At 40.3% G+C, this 16,351-nt stretch overlaps 1 protein-coding gene across 1 annotated transcript in view; it reads right to left on the reverse strand.

Annotated features, from left to right (window-relative positions):
• Positions 1-477: 477 nt before the first annotated feature.
• epha8 (eph receptor A8) overlaps positions 478-16,351 on the reverse strand; it is a 64,536-nt gene continuing 48,662 nt past the window's right edge. The window contains exons 11-19 of the mRNA XM_062416406.1: positions 13,086-13,153; positions 12,632-12,757; positions 11,889-12,074; positions 9,387-9,448; positions 7,877-8,086; positions 3,583-3,732; positions 3,309-3,499; positions 2,157-2,315; positions 478-592 (exon numbers count right to left, since the gene is read on the reverse strand). Of these exons, the coding sequence (XP_062272390.1) occupies positions 478-592; positions 2,157-2,315; positions 3,309-3,499; positions 3,583-3,732; positions 7,877-8,086; positions 9,387-9,448; positions 11,889-12,074; positions 12,632-12,757; positions 13,086-13,153 (1,267 nt within the window). The remainder of the gene's footprint in view (positions 593-2,156; positions 2,316-3,308; positions 3,500-3,582; positions 3,733-7,876; positions 8,087-9,386; positions 9,449-11,888; positions 12,075-12,631; positions 12,758-13,085; positions 13,154-16,351) is intronic.

The following is a 16,351-nucleotide window of genomic DNA, read 5'->3' on the forward strand; positions in this document are numbered from 1 at the left end:
AAGCTGTTGAGAGGCAGCGAGTGTCAGACAGAACATTTGAACACACAACACCCATCCCCCACCCTCTTATCACTCCATATACTCTTGCTATTGCCCAGTTCTGTAAATCATATTACTCTGATAAATTCATGATTGATAAATTATCTTCTCTTTGTAGACAATAAAATTAAAATAATTTGTGGTAATTAAGGCAGTCTTTTCATTTATAAACAAGACATTTAAACTCAGAAAATGTAATCGGATAGGAAAGCAAAAATGAAAGGTCGGACTTAAGTCGGTCCCATAGAAGTTTACTTGCTCCATAGTTAAAACCTTTCACGTTTTGTTCTTCAATCTCTGGAGGAAAAAAGTCCTGTAAAGTTCCTGCGTATCTTCTTCTTCCGTTTATCTGATCATCTTGTTTCCCATGGAGTCCCTCTAGACCTTATAGAAACCTGTGTTTCTAGATTTCAGCAGACAGAAACCTCAGTGTTGGAGTTATACGTGCACTGATGGCACACTCTTGTTCAGAACCTGCGCTCTCATCAGCTGGACGCTGGTCATGATCTTCTTCTGGTGGCCCATCAGCGTCACTCCGAGCCTCTGGATGTCCCTGCACCACACACACAATGTACAAGGATGGTTTTAGTGTTCCATGATAGTCATAATTAAACATTTTGATACCAGTAAAAACCCAAATACCCTTAAAATGATACTGATACCAATTGAATTCTTCATTCTATACCCATCATGTCAATAGAAGCATTAAATTGCATAAGATGCCACCACTCCTCCACATGTAAATGATTTCAGTTTTACACAAATGCATTTTGAAAGTCTCTAAATTATTAAGACTTTTAGACAATCACATGTTGCATTAAATCAAAGAAGGCTTGTGTTGATTGTGTCATATTTTCTAGCTCTGGGTTCAAAAAGGATCGATTGCAGGTATCGTTTGATGGGAGAAGTTTTGATACTACTTGGTATCGATTTATTTTGGTTGATACCTTAAAGTTATTGAGTACCGATACCCAGCCCTTGTCATAATGCTGATGAGTCAAATTGTAGGAAAATAAAGAGGCTTCTCAGGCATGAAAAATGTTCACATTTAAAAAGTTTTGGCAGAACATATTGTAAATTCATTCCCTACTTGAATGAACTGTATTAGAAACATCTACATTTATTTATATGTTAATTAATAAGAATTCTACCAGTTTTCTATCTGCTATTCTGTTACATTGCAGTTGGTGCTGTTTGCTGTTACCTGATGCTCAGAACTTCCTAGAAACTTACTTTATCTGTTGTCCTGACAAATTCTGGATACTGTTTCCTCAGAATTAAATCCATCAGTCAACTTTTTGCCTACTATCTACTCTGCCATTCTTTCAATCAGTGCTGAATTACAGGCAGCACCACCTGCACAGATATTTCACATGCTAAAACAGAAAGGGCATAATCTCCCACTTCCTTTACAGACCTTTCAATGCAAAATACTCAAGTGTATTAAGTGTTGAGCTTCACTGACAGAAGCCGATCAAAAAAAAAAGAAGCAAATCAGAAACGGTTGGAATTAATAGGTTAATGTAGAAATTATTTCTGTCAGACTGGTGAGTATGATGTGATGTTGTTACCATGTGTGCATTATTGTATTACTTACCATTACTTGAAACTATGTATGAACTATCAGCAGTTTCAGCCAACAAGTATCTGTATCATACTTGAAATCCTCATCCCTCACAATGTGCTGGAAATATGTGTTACTTCTACACTGTGCTCATTGAAGGCTGGATGAAAGAGAGATGCACATTTTCTGACTCCTGGCACAGATATAAAAGAACTGTAGGAGGGTTTGTGGTGCTTGTGACTGAGCTCAATGGAAAAAAAGCAACAAATTAGACAGAACTGCGGAGGTGATAATTAATAAAGCAAATGAGCGCTGCTGAAATGACGGTGGCCAAACTTATATTAGCTTGACTGGCTGAGATTTACTGGAAACATATTTTACAGCGATCCAAATTGGCAGAAGCTAAATTTCAAAGTGACAATCAAACAGTCTGAGTGCAGAATACAGGGGTTTTAAGCTACAAATTTATATCACACAAATCTATCAGTTGGTGGAGCCCGACAGCTAACAATTCTGACTGAGCTGTTATCACTCCGCCATGGTCAGTACATACCCTTGGTTCATGCCTATGACGTGTCCCAGAGTGTGGTACCCCCCTGCTGCAAAGCGGTCCTTGTAGCGGCCCATTTTTATGGTGTCCAGCCACTCGTCTACTGAGTTACAGCTACTGAAGTCGGGAATAGCTCTGTCCATCAGCGGAGGACTGTTTAAACTGCGACCCAACGAGAGAGACAGATGGTCCATAGATAGATAGAGAGAGAGAGAGAGAGAGAGGGAGAGAGAGAGAGAGAGAGAGAGAGAGGGAGGAAGATGAATGGGAAGACAAAAAGATTAGTTGGAGAAAGTACAAAAACGAGAAGAGTCAAAAAGTGAGGAAGAGGGAGAGGGGTCGGGGGAGGGAAGGGAGTCGTGGGGTAGGGGGTATTTGAAATGTGCAAGTAACCGAGGCAGAAAATCAATAGCAGTTAAAATGATAGAGAAGAGGTGGCGGCTGTGGTTGCAGGATGGCAGCTTTGGGTAGATTAATACTGGGAGAAATCCTTTACACTCCTCCTTCTCCTCTGCCTCTTCCTCAACTCACTGTTTCCCTCACCTCATCCACACACACACACACACACGCACGCTTACATACACATACGGAGATGCGCAATTCCACGCACCACTGACTCCTGAGGACCTGGGATCTGAACTGAGCAATTTACACGGGGTCCAGCTTCAGCCGGGTGTCCTCTTAAACCTGGTCCCAGATTCACCGCAGATCAATGTCAATATCGCAGCGAGGCTTTTACTTAACGCACAGCGCGTCTATCAGAGATGAGCTTATTGGAAAGCAAACGCGACCGCTCGCTTGATCTGCCAGAGAACTTTGAGGGGGGGGGGGGGGGGGACTTTAGGCTGTAACTTTATCCCACCGCGCTCGGGCGGCGGGATGAGACTGGATTTACTCTGCCTCCCACACCAGGATGGTTACCAGGACGGCCTAGCAGTCTGTCACCATATATTGTCCAGGATATCATCTTCTCAACCCCTCGCAGGCACGTCTCACATTGATTTTCTGCTTAATCCGCTAATCACATGAACCAATATTTGATTACATGTTGGTGAACAGTCTGGCCAAATTAAATCAAAAGAACTCCTCAGTATGTGACATAATGCACCCATGTTGCTTTGCTACAGAAATGAATCTATTCAGCGGTCCACCCACCTGCAGAGCGTGTCAATAGACTTCAGGTTCTCTGGGTTGCGGATTAGCTTGTCAAGAACGGTGACTATCTGGCAGAAGCGCGGCCTCTCGTTGCGATCCTTCTGCCAGCAGTCCAGCATGAGTGTGTGTAGAGCAGCAGGGCAGCCCATGGGGGCAGGCAGCCGGTAGCCCTCTTCCACAGATTTGATCACCTGCACAAGGACAGCAAGAAAGATTACACAGTCTGCTATGATAATAACATCAAAGGTTAGTTATGGTCAAGAGACGCGCTTACATCTCTGTTGGTGAGGTTCCAGTATGGTCGTTCTCCGTAAGACATAACCTCCCACATGACCACTCCGTAGCTCCACACGTCACTGGAGGAGGAGAACTTCCTGTAAGCGATGGCTTCTGGGGCTGTCCAGCGGATCGGGATTTTACCGCCCTGTAGGGAAGACGAAGAAGGACAAATACAGACTTTCTGAGACAGAGTTGGAAAAAAGATGTTACATCTAGACAAATAAACATGTGATCAAAGTCTGGTCAGATTCTACATCACCAAAACCATCAAGGAATTCCACATAAACTCCTCTGCTGTTGTTAATACTCACTAGGGAACAAAATGTGTATTAATACCTTTCAGAGAATAGTCCCCAACAAATATATTATTTTCTCTTGTTTGGTAAAAACTATAGTGACAAGTCTTTTTAGGAAAATACCTTTTTACAAAAATGAATCTATACATATGTTTTTTCTTCCATAGTCTTTGGGCTAAGTGCCCCAGACAGTGTTGGGAAGGCGGAGAATATTTAGAAACAGACTAACAAATGATTAGGTTTGGTTTTTCATAGGTTTTGTTGGTGTCGTTGGTGAAGATGAACATTTGCAGTACCAATGAGTTAGACATGAGTAAGGCACTTAACCTACAAGTCTTACAAATGAACTGGGCGGTACAAGTGGTCAAAAACACATCATAATTTCAAAATAGGACTGTGTGTCTCGGTCTACAAATAATTCCTTATGCTGTTTGATCAAGTAAGCAATGAAACTTTACTTAAAGCTGCGCAAATCAATATTTTTACATGAGCAATAGATCAAATGACAAGTATTATCAATATAACCTATAAAACAATAACAGTGAAAGTGTTCATTGTGCAGGTAAGTCTCTTTCATACTGTTATATTATGTATATTATCATTGTGTTATTATAACTGATGCCTCGTTTAAATATGTCTAAACAGCATTTAAATGCTGCATCCAGTCAGGGTTAGGCTTACGTCTACAATACAAAACCTGTATTTATAAGCTCATTGAATCTATTGTATGTAGAATCCCAATCTAATAAGTATCAAGTAGCAGTAAAATAAGTGTAATAGAGTAAAAATACAGTGGAAATGGTTAAGTACTATCTAAATGGCTACTAAAGTGAAGTATTTGAGTAAATGTACTTCCACTGTTGATTAAATGTACAGAGACTTCAGTGACACACTGGAGACTAAAATGAGTCATGGTGGAAATGTGATCAGGAGAAGAATAGACTTGCACATTTTGGCAAGTATGTAAACTACTTACATTATTCTTGATAAAAAACTGACAGTTAATTAGGTTGACAAATGGATACATCACGTCTTACACAAACAAAGCACTCCCTGTAGGTTACTTTAAACATTTGAAGGTTACTCTCACAGTGTAGCCCATTACAGATACTTGACTTTGAGGTATTCACTGTTCGAGATCGGATCTGAGAGACCGACAGCCTAATCATGTCAGATAGTCTGTCTTTTACTGCCATGGGCCAGAGTCTGTGTCAATATGTCTAATACTCAAATGGTTTAGTATCTGGTGAAAACAGGACTCTCAGTTATATCTACAAAGGACTCTTTGAAGCATATAAACAAGTTATTTACTGAATTAGTTTCTGTGACTTGATTTGTTTGTAGGACATTCTATTATCTGTTACAGCCTAAAGCTGCTCATTCCCATCACAGCTGCTTATTACTTGATAACGGTTGTCAGTGTTAGTGTTAGAGTCTGTTCAAACCTACTGCCTTTCAGATCGCACTTTGAACTCCTAAAGACTTGATGTCCTACTAAAGATTTAAAACTGGCAACTGGCCACCAGAATTCTATAACCCCAACTCTTGATCTCAATAGTTTCAGGTTCTTCAAAGTGACTTTGCTGCCAGATTTCACACAATAAGCAGCTTTCAGGTTTGTATAGGTATAGCTTTTTTTCCTTAGCGTCTTTTTTTAATTGTTCCCAATGAGGAGAGAGCTTATGAGGCAGCATGTGGCTGTCTAGGGAGAAGGCGCTGTACCCTGCGTCTTTTTTCAGAGAGCTGAACTTTTCAAACAGTTGCAGGTGTTGTCACTGTCGCTGTTTTTCAGCCAACCAATCATATATTAGATGGGTTAGGACTCATCACCCTGGTAACCAAGAAAATGGAAGCTTGTTCTGGGCATGTGTGTCTATCCTGAGCTTTATGATAGGACCTATGTCAGACAGGAACAATCAAGCATCAAAGCAATGGGGTGATGCTCGTCTATCACAGGGTTAGAGTGATGATATGTTTTCATAGAAATATAACTAGCCAGCTTTTCTGCCAGAGAAAAACACTGTATGGACACACCCTGATTCACTTTTCAACAACGTCCAGATATGAAGTGTACTAATCTCCAACCATTATCAACCATTAATTAGAGATGTGCCGTAATGATACTGTAGTGTACTGTAATATCACTATAATCCCTTCAGAATGTCTCTGAGTAATGCTGCACAAAATCACCTTGCTTCCTGTAACTGGACTGCTGTGCATAAACAGACTGCCACAGAGAAATGTGTCAAACTGATTTCCATTTATTTGCTGTGAGCTGATCGTATCAGACTCTGTGAGGAGCAGCCTTTTTTTTTTTTTAGTTAAGATTTAATACATTTGTTCCCATTAGGCTGAACATTTAATATTGGACTGCTCCCTCCTGGAGCACTTTACTCTGCTCTCGCTTTCATGTGACATTGATTGCGTTTGTATTGCTTTTGTAAAACTGTGTTTGCCTCAAACTTTTATTTATGTCTTGATGCAGTTTTCCTGGCTAGATCTTATCAATGTAAATCACTAAATATAAAACCTGATCCTCAAACTGTGATGCATTATATTTGCTCTAACAAAAAAATCTGATAATTGTGGTAACGTTATAGCCAGAAAAAGCCATTTTTATATTCTTATATTTTGTCCTTTCAGTCGTCTGTTCTGAAATTCAAAATTTAAAACATTTAAATTTTTGAGAAATATACTTTTTGTTTTTTTCTTGTTGAGAGTTACCACTACTACACTGTCTGGGTGTAAGTGTGGAGCTAGAGCCAGGAGGTGATTAGCTCAGCTTAGCTTAGCATAAAAGCTAGAAGCAGGGGGAAACAGCCGGACGCGGAAGCGCCGCGATTAGCTGTGAGGCGCCGAGGAGCGGAGCCATTTTCGTTTCGGCGTCCATGTTAATCAGTGGTGTCGTTCACAAGGAAGCGCCGCAGCGTTCTGCCCCGCTGCTGGTGCGCGCTGTGCAGCGATCGTTTCGGCGTCTGGATTTTCTCTGCGTGCCATGGCCGAATGTGTCAAGCCGGGCAGGAAGTCAAACAAAGCAACAACGAAAGAATCCGGTCGATTTTCAAAATAAAACTATTTTTCAATAATTAAACACCCCGTTTGACGGATGCGATGTGTGTGTGTGTGTCTAATCAGAGCACGAGATGAACACACACAGGCATGCGTGCGCACGCACGCACACGCGCACACGCACACACACACACAAAAGAGAGAGAGAGGCTATAAGGGGTGGGGGTGGGGGTGGGGTGTCATACACACGCAAACAGACAGTGAGAAAAAACAGCTCCATGTGTGACAACAGAGGAGTCGAGGAGCAGAGCTGCTTGCCGACTGGTGCGGAGAAATACACATCTGGTGTGAACTGAAGGGCTGTGGCACGCACAAGAATTTCTGAGCACGCCGCCTTGCAGCGCTTCCGTGCCATGTCTGAACCTGCCGTAACTCTGTCACAAAGTTCAACAATTCTCCAACGGGCACCTCTAAATCTCACCAACAAATGCACAAACTGAAATGTAGAAACAACAATGTGTAGTTTTAGTGGGAGTTATATAGTGTAAATATGTCTTTGCAAAGTTTAGCTAGCTTTGTTCACCAAGGAATTGTCCCAGCACATAAGGTACTAGTTTTAAGTTCGGATATGCAGTTAGCTTGTAATTCTTTGAGTGTGTGTATTAAACAAAATATACTATGCGTTAATTAGTGAACTGTAGTTGTGCTGGTTGACAGATATTTAAACATTTTACAGGGTCAGGCTAGATGTTTCCACCTGCTTCCAGTCTTTGTGCTAAGCTAAGCTAACCATCTCATAGATCTTGAACCATACTTGACGCACAGAGAGAAGTATCGTTCAATTCATGTCACTCTTGAGTAAAAATAAATAAATAATAAGCCTACTTCTCAAAATATCATTAAAAGATGCTTTTTTGTACTGTTAAACGTGTCTGAATGTGTGGGTGTGGCTGAATTAATGCTTGCCTCAATGTGAAAACTCACACTGGTGGTGTATGCGGCGTCTGGGTCGTCCTCCAGCACTCGGGACAGGCCGAAGTCAGACACCTTACACACCAGGTTGCTGTTGACCAGGATGTTACGGGCAGCCAGGTCTCTGTGGATGTATCCCAAGTCAGACAGGTAGGTCATACCAGCCGCGATGCCGCGCAGCAACCCAACCAGCTGGATAACAGTAAACTGGCCATCATGTCTCTACAGGACGTAAGAAAAAGAAAAGGGAGAGGAAGGAAATATCAGGAAGGAGGAAGCAAGGAGAGACAGTATTAATGGAAGATCAAAAAGATGGGATGTATAGCAGCAGAAAAAAGAGGAGGAGAGTGATAATAGAAGAGATTTTAATCAAGATAGAGAAGAGAGTGAAGATAAGAGAATAAAACATGCTAGGGATTTGCTTTCAAGTAATAATCCACAGTATTTTCACATAAGCAAATACCTCAGCTGTTTGACATTGCCAGTGTATTACAATGTTAATTCAACCTGTGACTTGTTAAAGAAAACTTTTTCTGCTTCAAACCGCCAGTGCCTGACAGGTTGGCAACTATCCCTCCATACACAGGAAGTGATGTATGCTGTATTTCACTTTGTACAAGATAAAGAAACGCTGTGTCTCAAATCTCGTACTTCTGTACTTACCATTAATGTTTTGAGTGCATAAGCGTGTTGACAGTGAGAAGTATGGAAAAATGTAGTGCACTATGAGTACCTGGATAGTGCACTCAAAACAATAAAAAAGTTGAGTGTGGAACTATGGACACTTCTCGCCCTCATTGTTCGCCATCTTGGCTATATAGCGAAAGGGGAGGGACTACTTTTCAAACTGGAAATGCTGGCCGAGGATGTTGTAACTACAACATTAAGCACAGCTATACTGTTGTCACATATAAGCTGTCAGTATCTTTCTTGGGTTCAAAACAGTCTGTAATGATTTGGTACCGCAAACCATAACGCGAATGCTAACGCTAGCTTGCTAACTATCTAATCGTCATTTCGGGAAAGTGTGCAACAGCCGTGTTTGATTTGAGACAACACTAACCTGTCAAAATGTGCTCTACACATATAAGTACATAGTACACTTCTATGTAGTACACTGTGTACACTAACGGAAGTATGCAATTTGAAACACAGCAAGAGAGAAATTTACAGTAAGCATAATGTCACTTTTGTTTTGAAAAAAATGATCACAAAACTCTTAAAACTGCTGTTTTATTTAAAAATGGAATTTGAACAAGCCTAAATAAAGTTTTTTAGCTAGTAGCTGATTAGTTGACAACTTGGAGATACATAATTTTCAATGGACATCAATGAGAAGCAGGATATGTTTGAACAGGCAAAGCAAAGATCTCCACCTGCTCATTATACATGATACAGCATGTCAACAGTCAAAGTGACGCCTTACCACCAAACTCTGAGGAGACCGAGACCAAAGACCTGACCCATTAGAATTCTCAAACACTTCTAAGAACCTTCAAGACCAAAAGGCTTCAATACCAACCCTGAGGAAGGAGTCCAGAGAGCCGTTCTCCATGTACTCTGTGATGATCATCACTGGTTTGCCTGGAAAGACAAACAGAAACATAGAGGAGTGTTTCTACGCTGCACTGAATATCTACAACCTATTCAGTATGTTTAACACTAATTTACTGTCTGTGCTGCATATGATTTACAAAAGAAATGACAAACTATACAAAATTACTGTGTGAAGAAAGTTGGTTATAGTAAAAAATGTTACTAATTGTGATGAAAAGAAACATATTTTATGGCATCAAATGGAATTAAAAGGAAGTAAAGACAATTCTCTTTTGTGTGCAAACCTTAACACAACAAATCTTTAAGAATAACTCTTAGATGAGCTTTATGGCTTTTTCAAACCAACTGACTTAATTTTATTGTAGCATATTTTCCCCCGTGTTCTCACATAAGGGTCACTTCACTTAAACCACAAAAACACTCACTTTTCACTTACACCTCATGCTATCGAACCATGAAGATGCAGTAGTGTTCATTTCATATGGCACTCTAAGTCTCAACACAACACTGCATGTTAATTCTGAGCAGGTTTTAAGTATGTAGTGTGTTCACACTAGATAAATGACAAATTTAAGTGTACTTCACAAGTATGCATGCAATTAAAAAGAGCTTGAATTAAGTGCACTGCTGGTGTTCATTATTAGCTCATGATGCAATGCACAGAGGAAATAGTGGTTGGTTCTCACACCAGCTAATAAAGGAAAATACATTGTGAACGGTGGTGAGACAGCTCCAGAAAGATGGTGAAAAACAAAAAAGATATATCACTTCTTGCATACTAGCCATATCTAAAGTATACTATACAGTACCTACTGTAAACAGTTAGTATGTAGTATAAAATTGGGCACACAGCATGAGAATAATGTCAAGGATAATCCATCACTGAGCTTTGAACAGCCTCTATAAAAACAGGGGTTCAATCTGGAAAAAATAACATATATGGTGTTTTTGTGATTTGGGTGAACTGATCCTTTAAAGAACTTTGGCAAAACAAGGTTCGAAAGCGCCTAAACCCAGTCAGCACTTACACTCACGTATTACCTTGCAGATGGAATATATATTTTAGGAGGTAAAATGTAATTATTATCAGGGTTATTATCCCAGTCAAGATTCAGCAAGTCTTTTACCATCCAAAAATGTCACACATTCTAATATTCCTATGTGATTTGAGCTCCCTGGAAAATATTAGGCCATTCAACCCACAATCCTTTCCTCTCTTCTTCTCAGGTCCTCCTCGGAATCACAATGGGCTTACTCAGACAAAATGTGAATGTGGAGCCAGAATTGTAAGTCAAAGGAAGAGCACTCAAGAGCTTATGGGACAAAATCTGTTAAAATAAGTTATGTCTGGCCTCCATGACATTACACACAGAAAAAGCTTATGTGGGTGGGTAGCCTAAAATTGTATTTTTATTGGTAATTATTACACTTTTGCTAATTAATATTCCAGATGTCCTAGCATAACTGCTTCAGAGATAATCGGCCACATGCAAGAAACACTTGTACGCACAGATTTGTTCCTAAATTACGTGTACGAGAGATTTACGCAAACTTGCCATATTTACCAATTTTCTCATATTAAGGATTGCGAACAAAATTTACGAGTGGTGCAGTCCTGTCGTACCAGTCACGCACAACCAGCCTGCCATTCTCCAATGCAATAGAACTTTGTTGTTGACAACTGGATTGTGTCCCGTGCATTACTTTGAAGACATTTTGAGTTATAATATATAAATTACACTTCAGAATCCATAATCATGGTAACATTACTCTGTTTGTAGAAGTATTTCTTTAGTCGTAAGGTAAGGTCGTAAAGTAGTATTTAACAATTTAGACATGATATTATCATGTCATTTAAAGGTGCAGTATGTAGAATTTTAAAGGCGCAGTGCGTAGAAAGTAGTGGCATCTAGTGAAATAAACTTGGCAGAAATGGATTATAATTTTCATAAGCATGTTTTAATTGGTGTTTCCACTCCGTTTTTTGGCATCCGATTTCATGTCAAACTATTTATTTTTTATTTCTGTGAAGTTGTGGCCAACAGTCGAGACAGCGTTCACACTAAGAGTAATTTTTTCCCATTCTTTGGCTTTCTCGGGACCTTTAATTCCATCACTTACACTTCTAAATAATATGTGTTCCTGTTAATCTATTTCTGAGAGCAGGATCTCAATCTCAGAGCTTGTAAAGTTCTTCTTCTTAGTCTTTGGTGCCATTTTCATGAATTGAGCTATTTTTAACTATGCCAGATGCCTGACCTTATTAGGTATTTTGAGGGTGTCAATTATACTAATTTACTATTCTTGGGAACGCGCGTTTATATATGCGTCATTTACGAATATGACATGTACAGGTCCACCTCATGAAAAAACAAAGATATATTTAAGATTAAGAAAATGTTCTTGCATGAGGCCCAATAATCCCGAAACTAGCTTCAGACTGATACACAGATTAACAGCAGCGTACTCTGGGTTACCACTCCCTCAAGACGGATTACGTTAGGGTGGTCAAACTGGGCCATGATGGACGCCTCAGCCAGGAAGTCCCTCTTCTGCTTATCTGTGTATCCTGCCTTCAGGGTCTTCAGTGCCACTGGGATGTCTCGCTTCCCGGGGAGCCTCATGCGTCCGTAACACACCTCCCCAAACTCCCCTAAAAACACACACACACAAAAATGATCCCAAATACATTCAGTCTGGTATATTAAGCATGCAATGTGTTCAGCTCCTCTTAAGACATGGTTGTAAATGAGAATGTGTCTTAACGTAATTTCCCAAGTGAGATAAGAGAAACAAATCTACTTATAGGCAGCCCGTCTACATATATGTGCAAAACCTAAAGTAAGCCAATCATCCACTTTCTCATTAATTCTTATCTTTTGCACCGAGAAACTTTAAGTGTGCTGTTATTTGTCTTCCTCACTTCTGGACTCTTTATTCCTCCTTATGGTTGCAGCAGTCATATCTAGCACAGTGTATTGTGGAGCTGACACGCTGTTAGTATTCCCCGCTTGTCTGAGGAGCTTTGATTGACAGCCCCACGCAACGCTCTGATTCCGCTCTGCCATCCTCCTCTCTGCTGCACACCATAGCCTTTACACCGGCCAATGATTTTAAGTTAGCTCAGCCAATGATTCTCACTGTGTGTTTGTGTGTGTGTGTGTGCGTGTGTGTGTGTGTGTGTAAGCGCGCACAAGTTGATGGTTTTACCTGAGCCAATGATTTTCTCTATTTTGATCCTGGAAGCTTCAATTTCTCGGGCAAACTCGTGGACTGCCTGGCAGGGGTCCTCGTATGTGTGCGGGTCGATATAGAACCTCGCATCGGGGAATGACACTAAAATACACAACATTAGCATTTGGTCACATATCAGAGAATGAGAGCGACATCGCATCTGAGCCCCCCGTCACTGGTGTGTGGAGGGAAGACTTGATGAAAAGGAAAGAAAATGATTCGGAGAAAGGAACAGACGGCTAGAGAGAGGGGGAAGGAATAAACAGCATGCGGAAAATAAGGCCGCTGTGCCCCTGTAATCGCTCAGCATGGAGAAAATTGTTTGCTCTAAGGATGAACTTTATTACATCGGGGATGAAAATGCGACCTCTTCAAGGGACGCGATCTAATCTTTTATTGGTAATAATTGGAGAACGGGGGCCAAACATACCGTGGCCGTTCTGGTAATGCATCTTCTCCTCATCAGAGTCCTGGAAGGCCTTGCTGTAGCCACAGTGTCTATACAAAGCACACACACACACAGACACACACACAGACACACACACAGACACACACACAGACACACACACACACACAAACATACAGCGGGGTGAATACAGGACAATAGTGAAGCATTTATACTATCAAATTCCACTGCAGATAAAACCACAGCTCATAATTAATAAATCAATAATTGTTCACTTTTAAAAGAGCTATTTATCATTCGGTGAAGCTTAGTTTTAGCTTTATTTATGGGGAAGAGTGGCGGCGTTGAGCATCTGGAGGCCTGTTTCAAGAACTCATGTGCCCCCCCCTACTCCAATTAATTAATTAATTCATTAATTAAAGAAAAAGAGAGGAGAGAAATGAATTATAAGAGAATAACTTTATGTTGGTAGATGAGTTTACGAGGTGCACATGAAGGCACCACTCAGTTTTCTTTCTGATTTCACTTAAACTGGTTTTGTTTTGGTTGTTTTTATATTTATATGAGCTAGTATGACCATGTGGTTGCGTGCCTGGCCTGTGATTGGCTCGTTGCTGATCAGCTGCTCTCTGCAGATCTTAGTTAGACAGAGTAAGGACTCAGTAGATCCGTCCTGACTGATTCTAAATGCTCTACCCAGGGGCGCTTCCAGGGATTTTGGAAGAAAAATAAACTGTTTGTTTAAGAGTACAATGTAAATAAAATGTACTTTAATGTCCATCAATAATGAATGATGACTAGATTATCTTTTTATTAACCTATGTTCTAATAATTTTTTAGGGCCCCTGTCAGACCCTTAGAATCGACCTAATACCCACCTCGCCCCCTTGCAGCGCTCCTTGCTATACCACCCAGCAGTTGGCTGACCTCCTCCCTGCTAAAAGGCCCGTGGCTCCTGCTCACTCGTCAGCTTGTTAGTCAGTTCCTGCAGTTAATATATATATATTTTTTTTTTTACATTTTTAGTGATGCAAAAGCAGCACTGACCATGAAGCATGACAGTATGACCACCGGCACGCTGCTGGACAGCTGCTAACTGGTTCTAACTGCAATTAAAGCTGGCTGTTAGCTTTGAAGCACTGTCCACAATTAATCAGTTTTTGCATGTCAGTCAGGGGCCCTTTCAGAGGGTGGGGCCCATTTCACTTAAAACAGCTGAAACATAGCTAAGGCTGCCAGTGATGGGGAACAACGTCAATCTGTTCACCTTGTAATTTAGGTTTTCCAGTACACCAACATGGTGGAGGATCAAAGACAAAGTCACAAATGACCTCAAATTGTCAGTACAGCCAAATGACAAAAATATTATATATACTGTATACTATTTATTTGTGCAGGTTGTTGCATGAGATTTCTGCGGCCTCGCCAACATTGTTATACCACTAGAAGGAAATAAAAAATATATATATTTTGAAATTTGGATGAACGGACTATGAGTAAATGAGTGAAAGTTAATGAGTAAATTAATAAACCTTCTTTCTATTCGTATGCCTCCATGTTTTGATAGTAAAGCTGACTGACAACATTCTCCATGTAAAGAAGACATTAACACATCTCTGCAGGGCATTGACGTTCTTTACACATGCAGACTCAGAACTAGCAGGTTGTCTTTTACACATTATGAGTTCATCTTTGTTTAGCGTTTAGCACTCAATTTATATACTCAGCAGTTTGTGCAGTTATTTTCTAATGTTGCCCCTGTAGGCTAATTGATTTGCTGCTGTTTTAGCTTGTATACAGAATACTGTAACTCCTGACACATCTGGTCTTGTATGGTGTGGTTAAATCTTATTTCTATGTGTATGTTTACACTAAATACAATTTTTGAGTAAGTAAATGATGTCAAGTTCATACCTTAACCTTCGTCATGCCAGGCAGTGAATGTGGTTAAAAGAAATGACACTTTGGGTCTCACGGGTGTGACGAAGTGAAACACAAGCTGTTACTGGCTGCTGTGAGTGTTTGTTAGCGGGGGGTGGGAATCTGTGTTTGGAAGCCTGTTTTAAATGTGTTTAAGGGGATGTGTCCAGGCTGAAATGCAGTGCTCTTCAAACAGTGAAGTGGGCCAGAGTAAAAATCAGTTTTGTGCTTCCTGAGTTTCCTGCAGGAATTAAAAATAGCGCTTTTGTACACCTGCCAGTACCGAGCATCAGAAGACATCTTAACTCCCCAACATCACGCTGTGGGGTGCCTTTTCAGTCTTTGAGTCTCAGCCACCATCACAAGCATATACTGAGGTTCAAGTCAGAATGAGACTAAACTAATAATTTTAAAAAGTGGGTAGGACTTGTCCTGCCCTTATACAATGGTTGTGAGGTCCATGGTTAAACTTTATCAAGAATCAAGATAATAATTCAATATAGCTACTTAAGAAACCAGGTATAGCTGTGTTGCTGACTTATGATCACTGTCCCTTCTACACAAATCATTCACTTGTCCAAGCTACGAGATGAAAGCTCATGCTACTGAGAAAAGGAAAAGCAAATTTTTAAAGATTTACCTTACTTACAAATTGTTCCATTAAGTGATGTATAAAGGCATAAAAAACATCTATATGCCTCCAAGTTAGGAAACCTGCATGATTTAGTGGATTATATGTGTATTCATTTTCATTAAGGTTTATTTCGTGTTTAAATACTGACACTGTCCTGAGTCGTGAGTCGTAAATGGAGTTTAAGGTATTTTCTAATCAATCATATATTAATTTGACCTACTGTAAAGGCCATTTTGAGAAAACTGTAGCAGGATGAAGACTTTCTCTTTTTTTTAATCTTCCATCTTAGTAGCATTTCATATAGTGGACAATATGATTTCAATTGGATAACATCTTTAAATCCTCCAACGTCTCCTCTTTTTCCCCCCTCAAACAGAATGGAAATGAAAAATTTAATATGCATTGAAGTATGAGTTAATTAAGTTGCGGTGAAATTAATTATTCGTTGCAGTACTACAGAGATGTAAGTTGAGGACATCAAAAACGGGGGTGGGGGGGTGGGGCTGATGGGATAAGTGGGAACATTTGGCTTGCAAGCCTACTGGACGTGAATCAACATAATTAAATCCACTGTGAGGTGGAAATCGCGAGTTAGGAAATTAGCTAAATAAGACAGGGAGAGTTGAGAAGATGTGAGAAGCTAAAGAGTTACAGCTTTTAGGACTCCTCCCCTACTCATCAGCCTTATTCCTGGTAGAAAAGCATGCAGATTATTTGTGCAAGCCTGTATTATGCA

This window comes from Scomber scombrus, chromosome 3, assembly GCF_963691925.1.
Source record: "Scomber scombrus chromosome 3, fScoSco1.1, whole genome shotgun sequence".
Taxonomy (NCBI): Eukaryota; Metazoa; Chordata; class Actinopteri; order Scombriformes; family Scombridae; genus Scomber; species Scomber scombrus.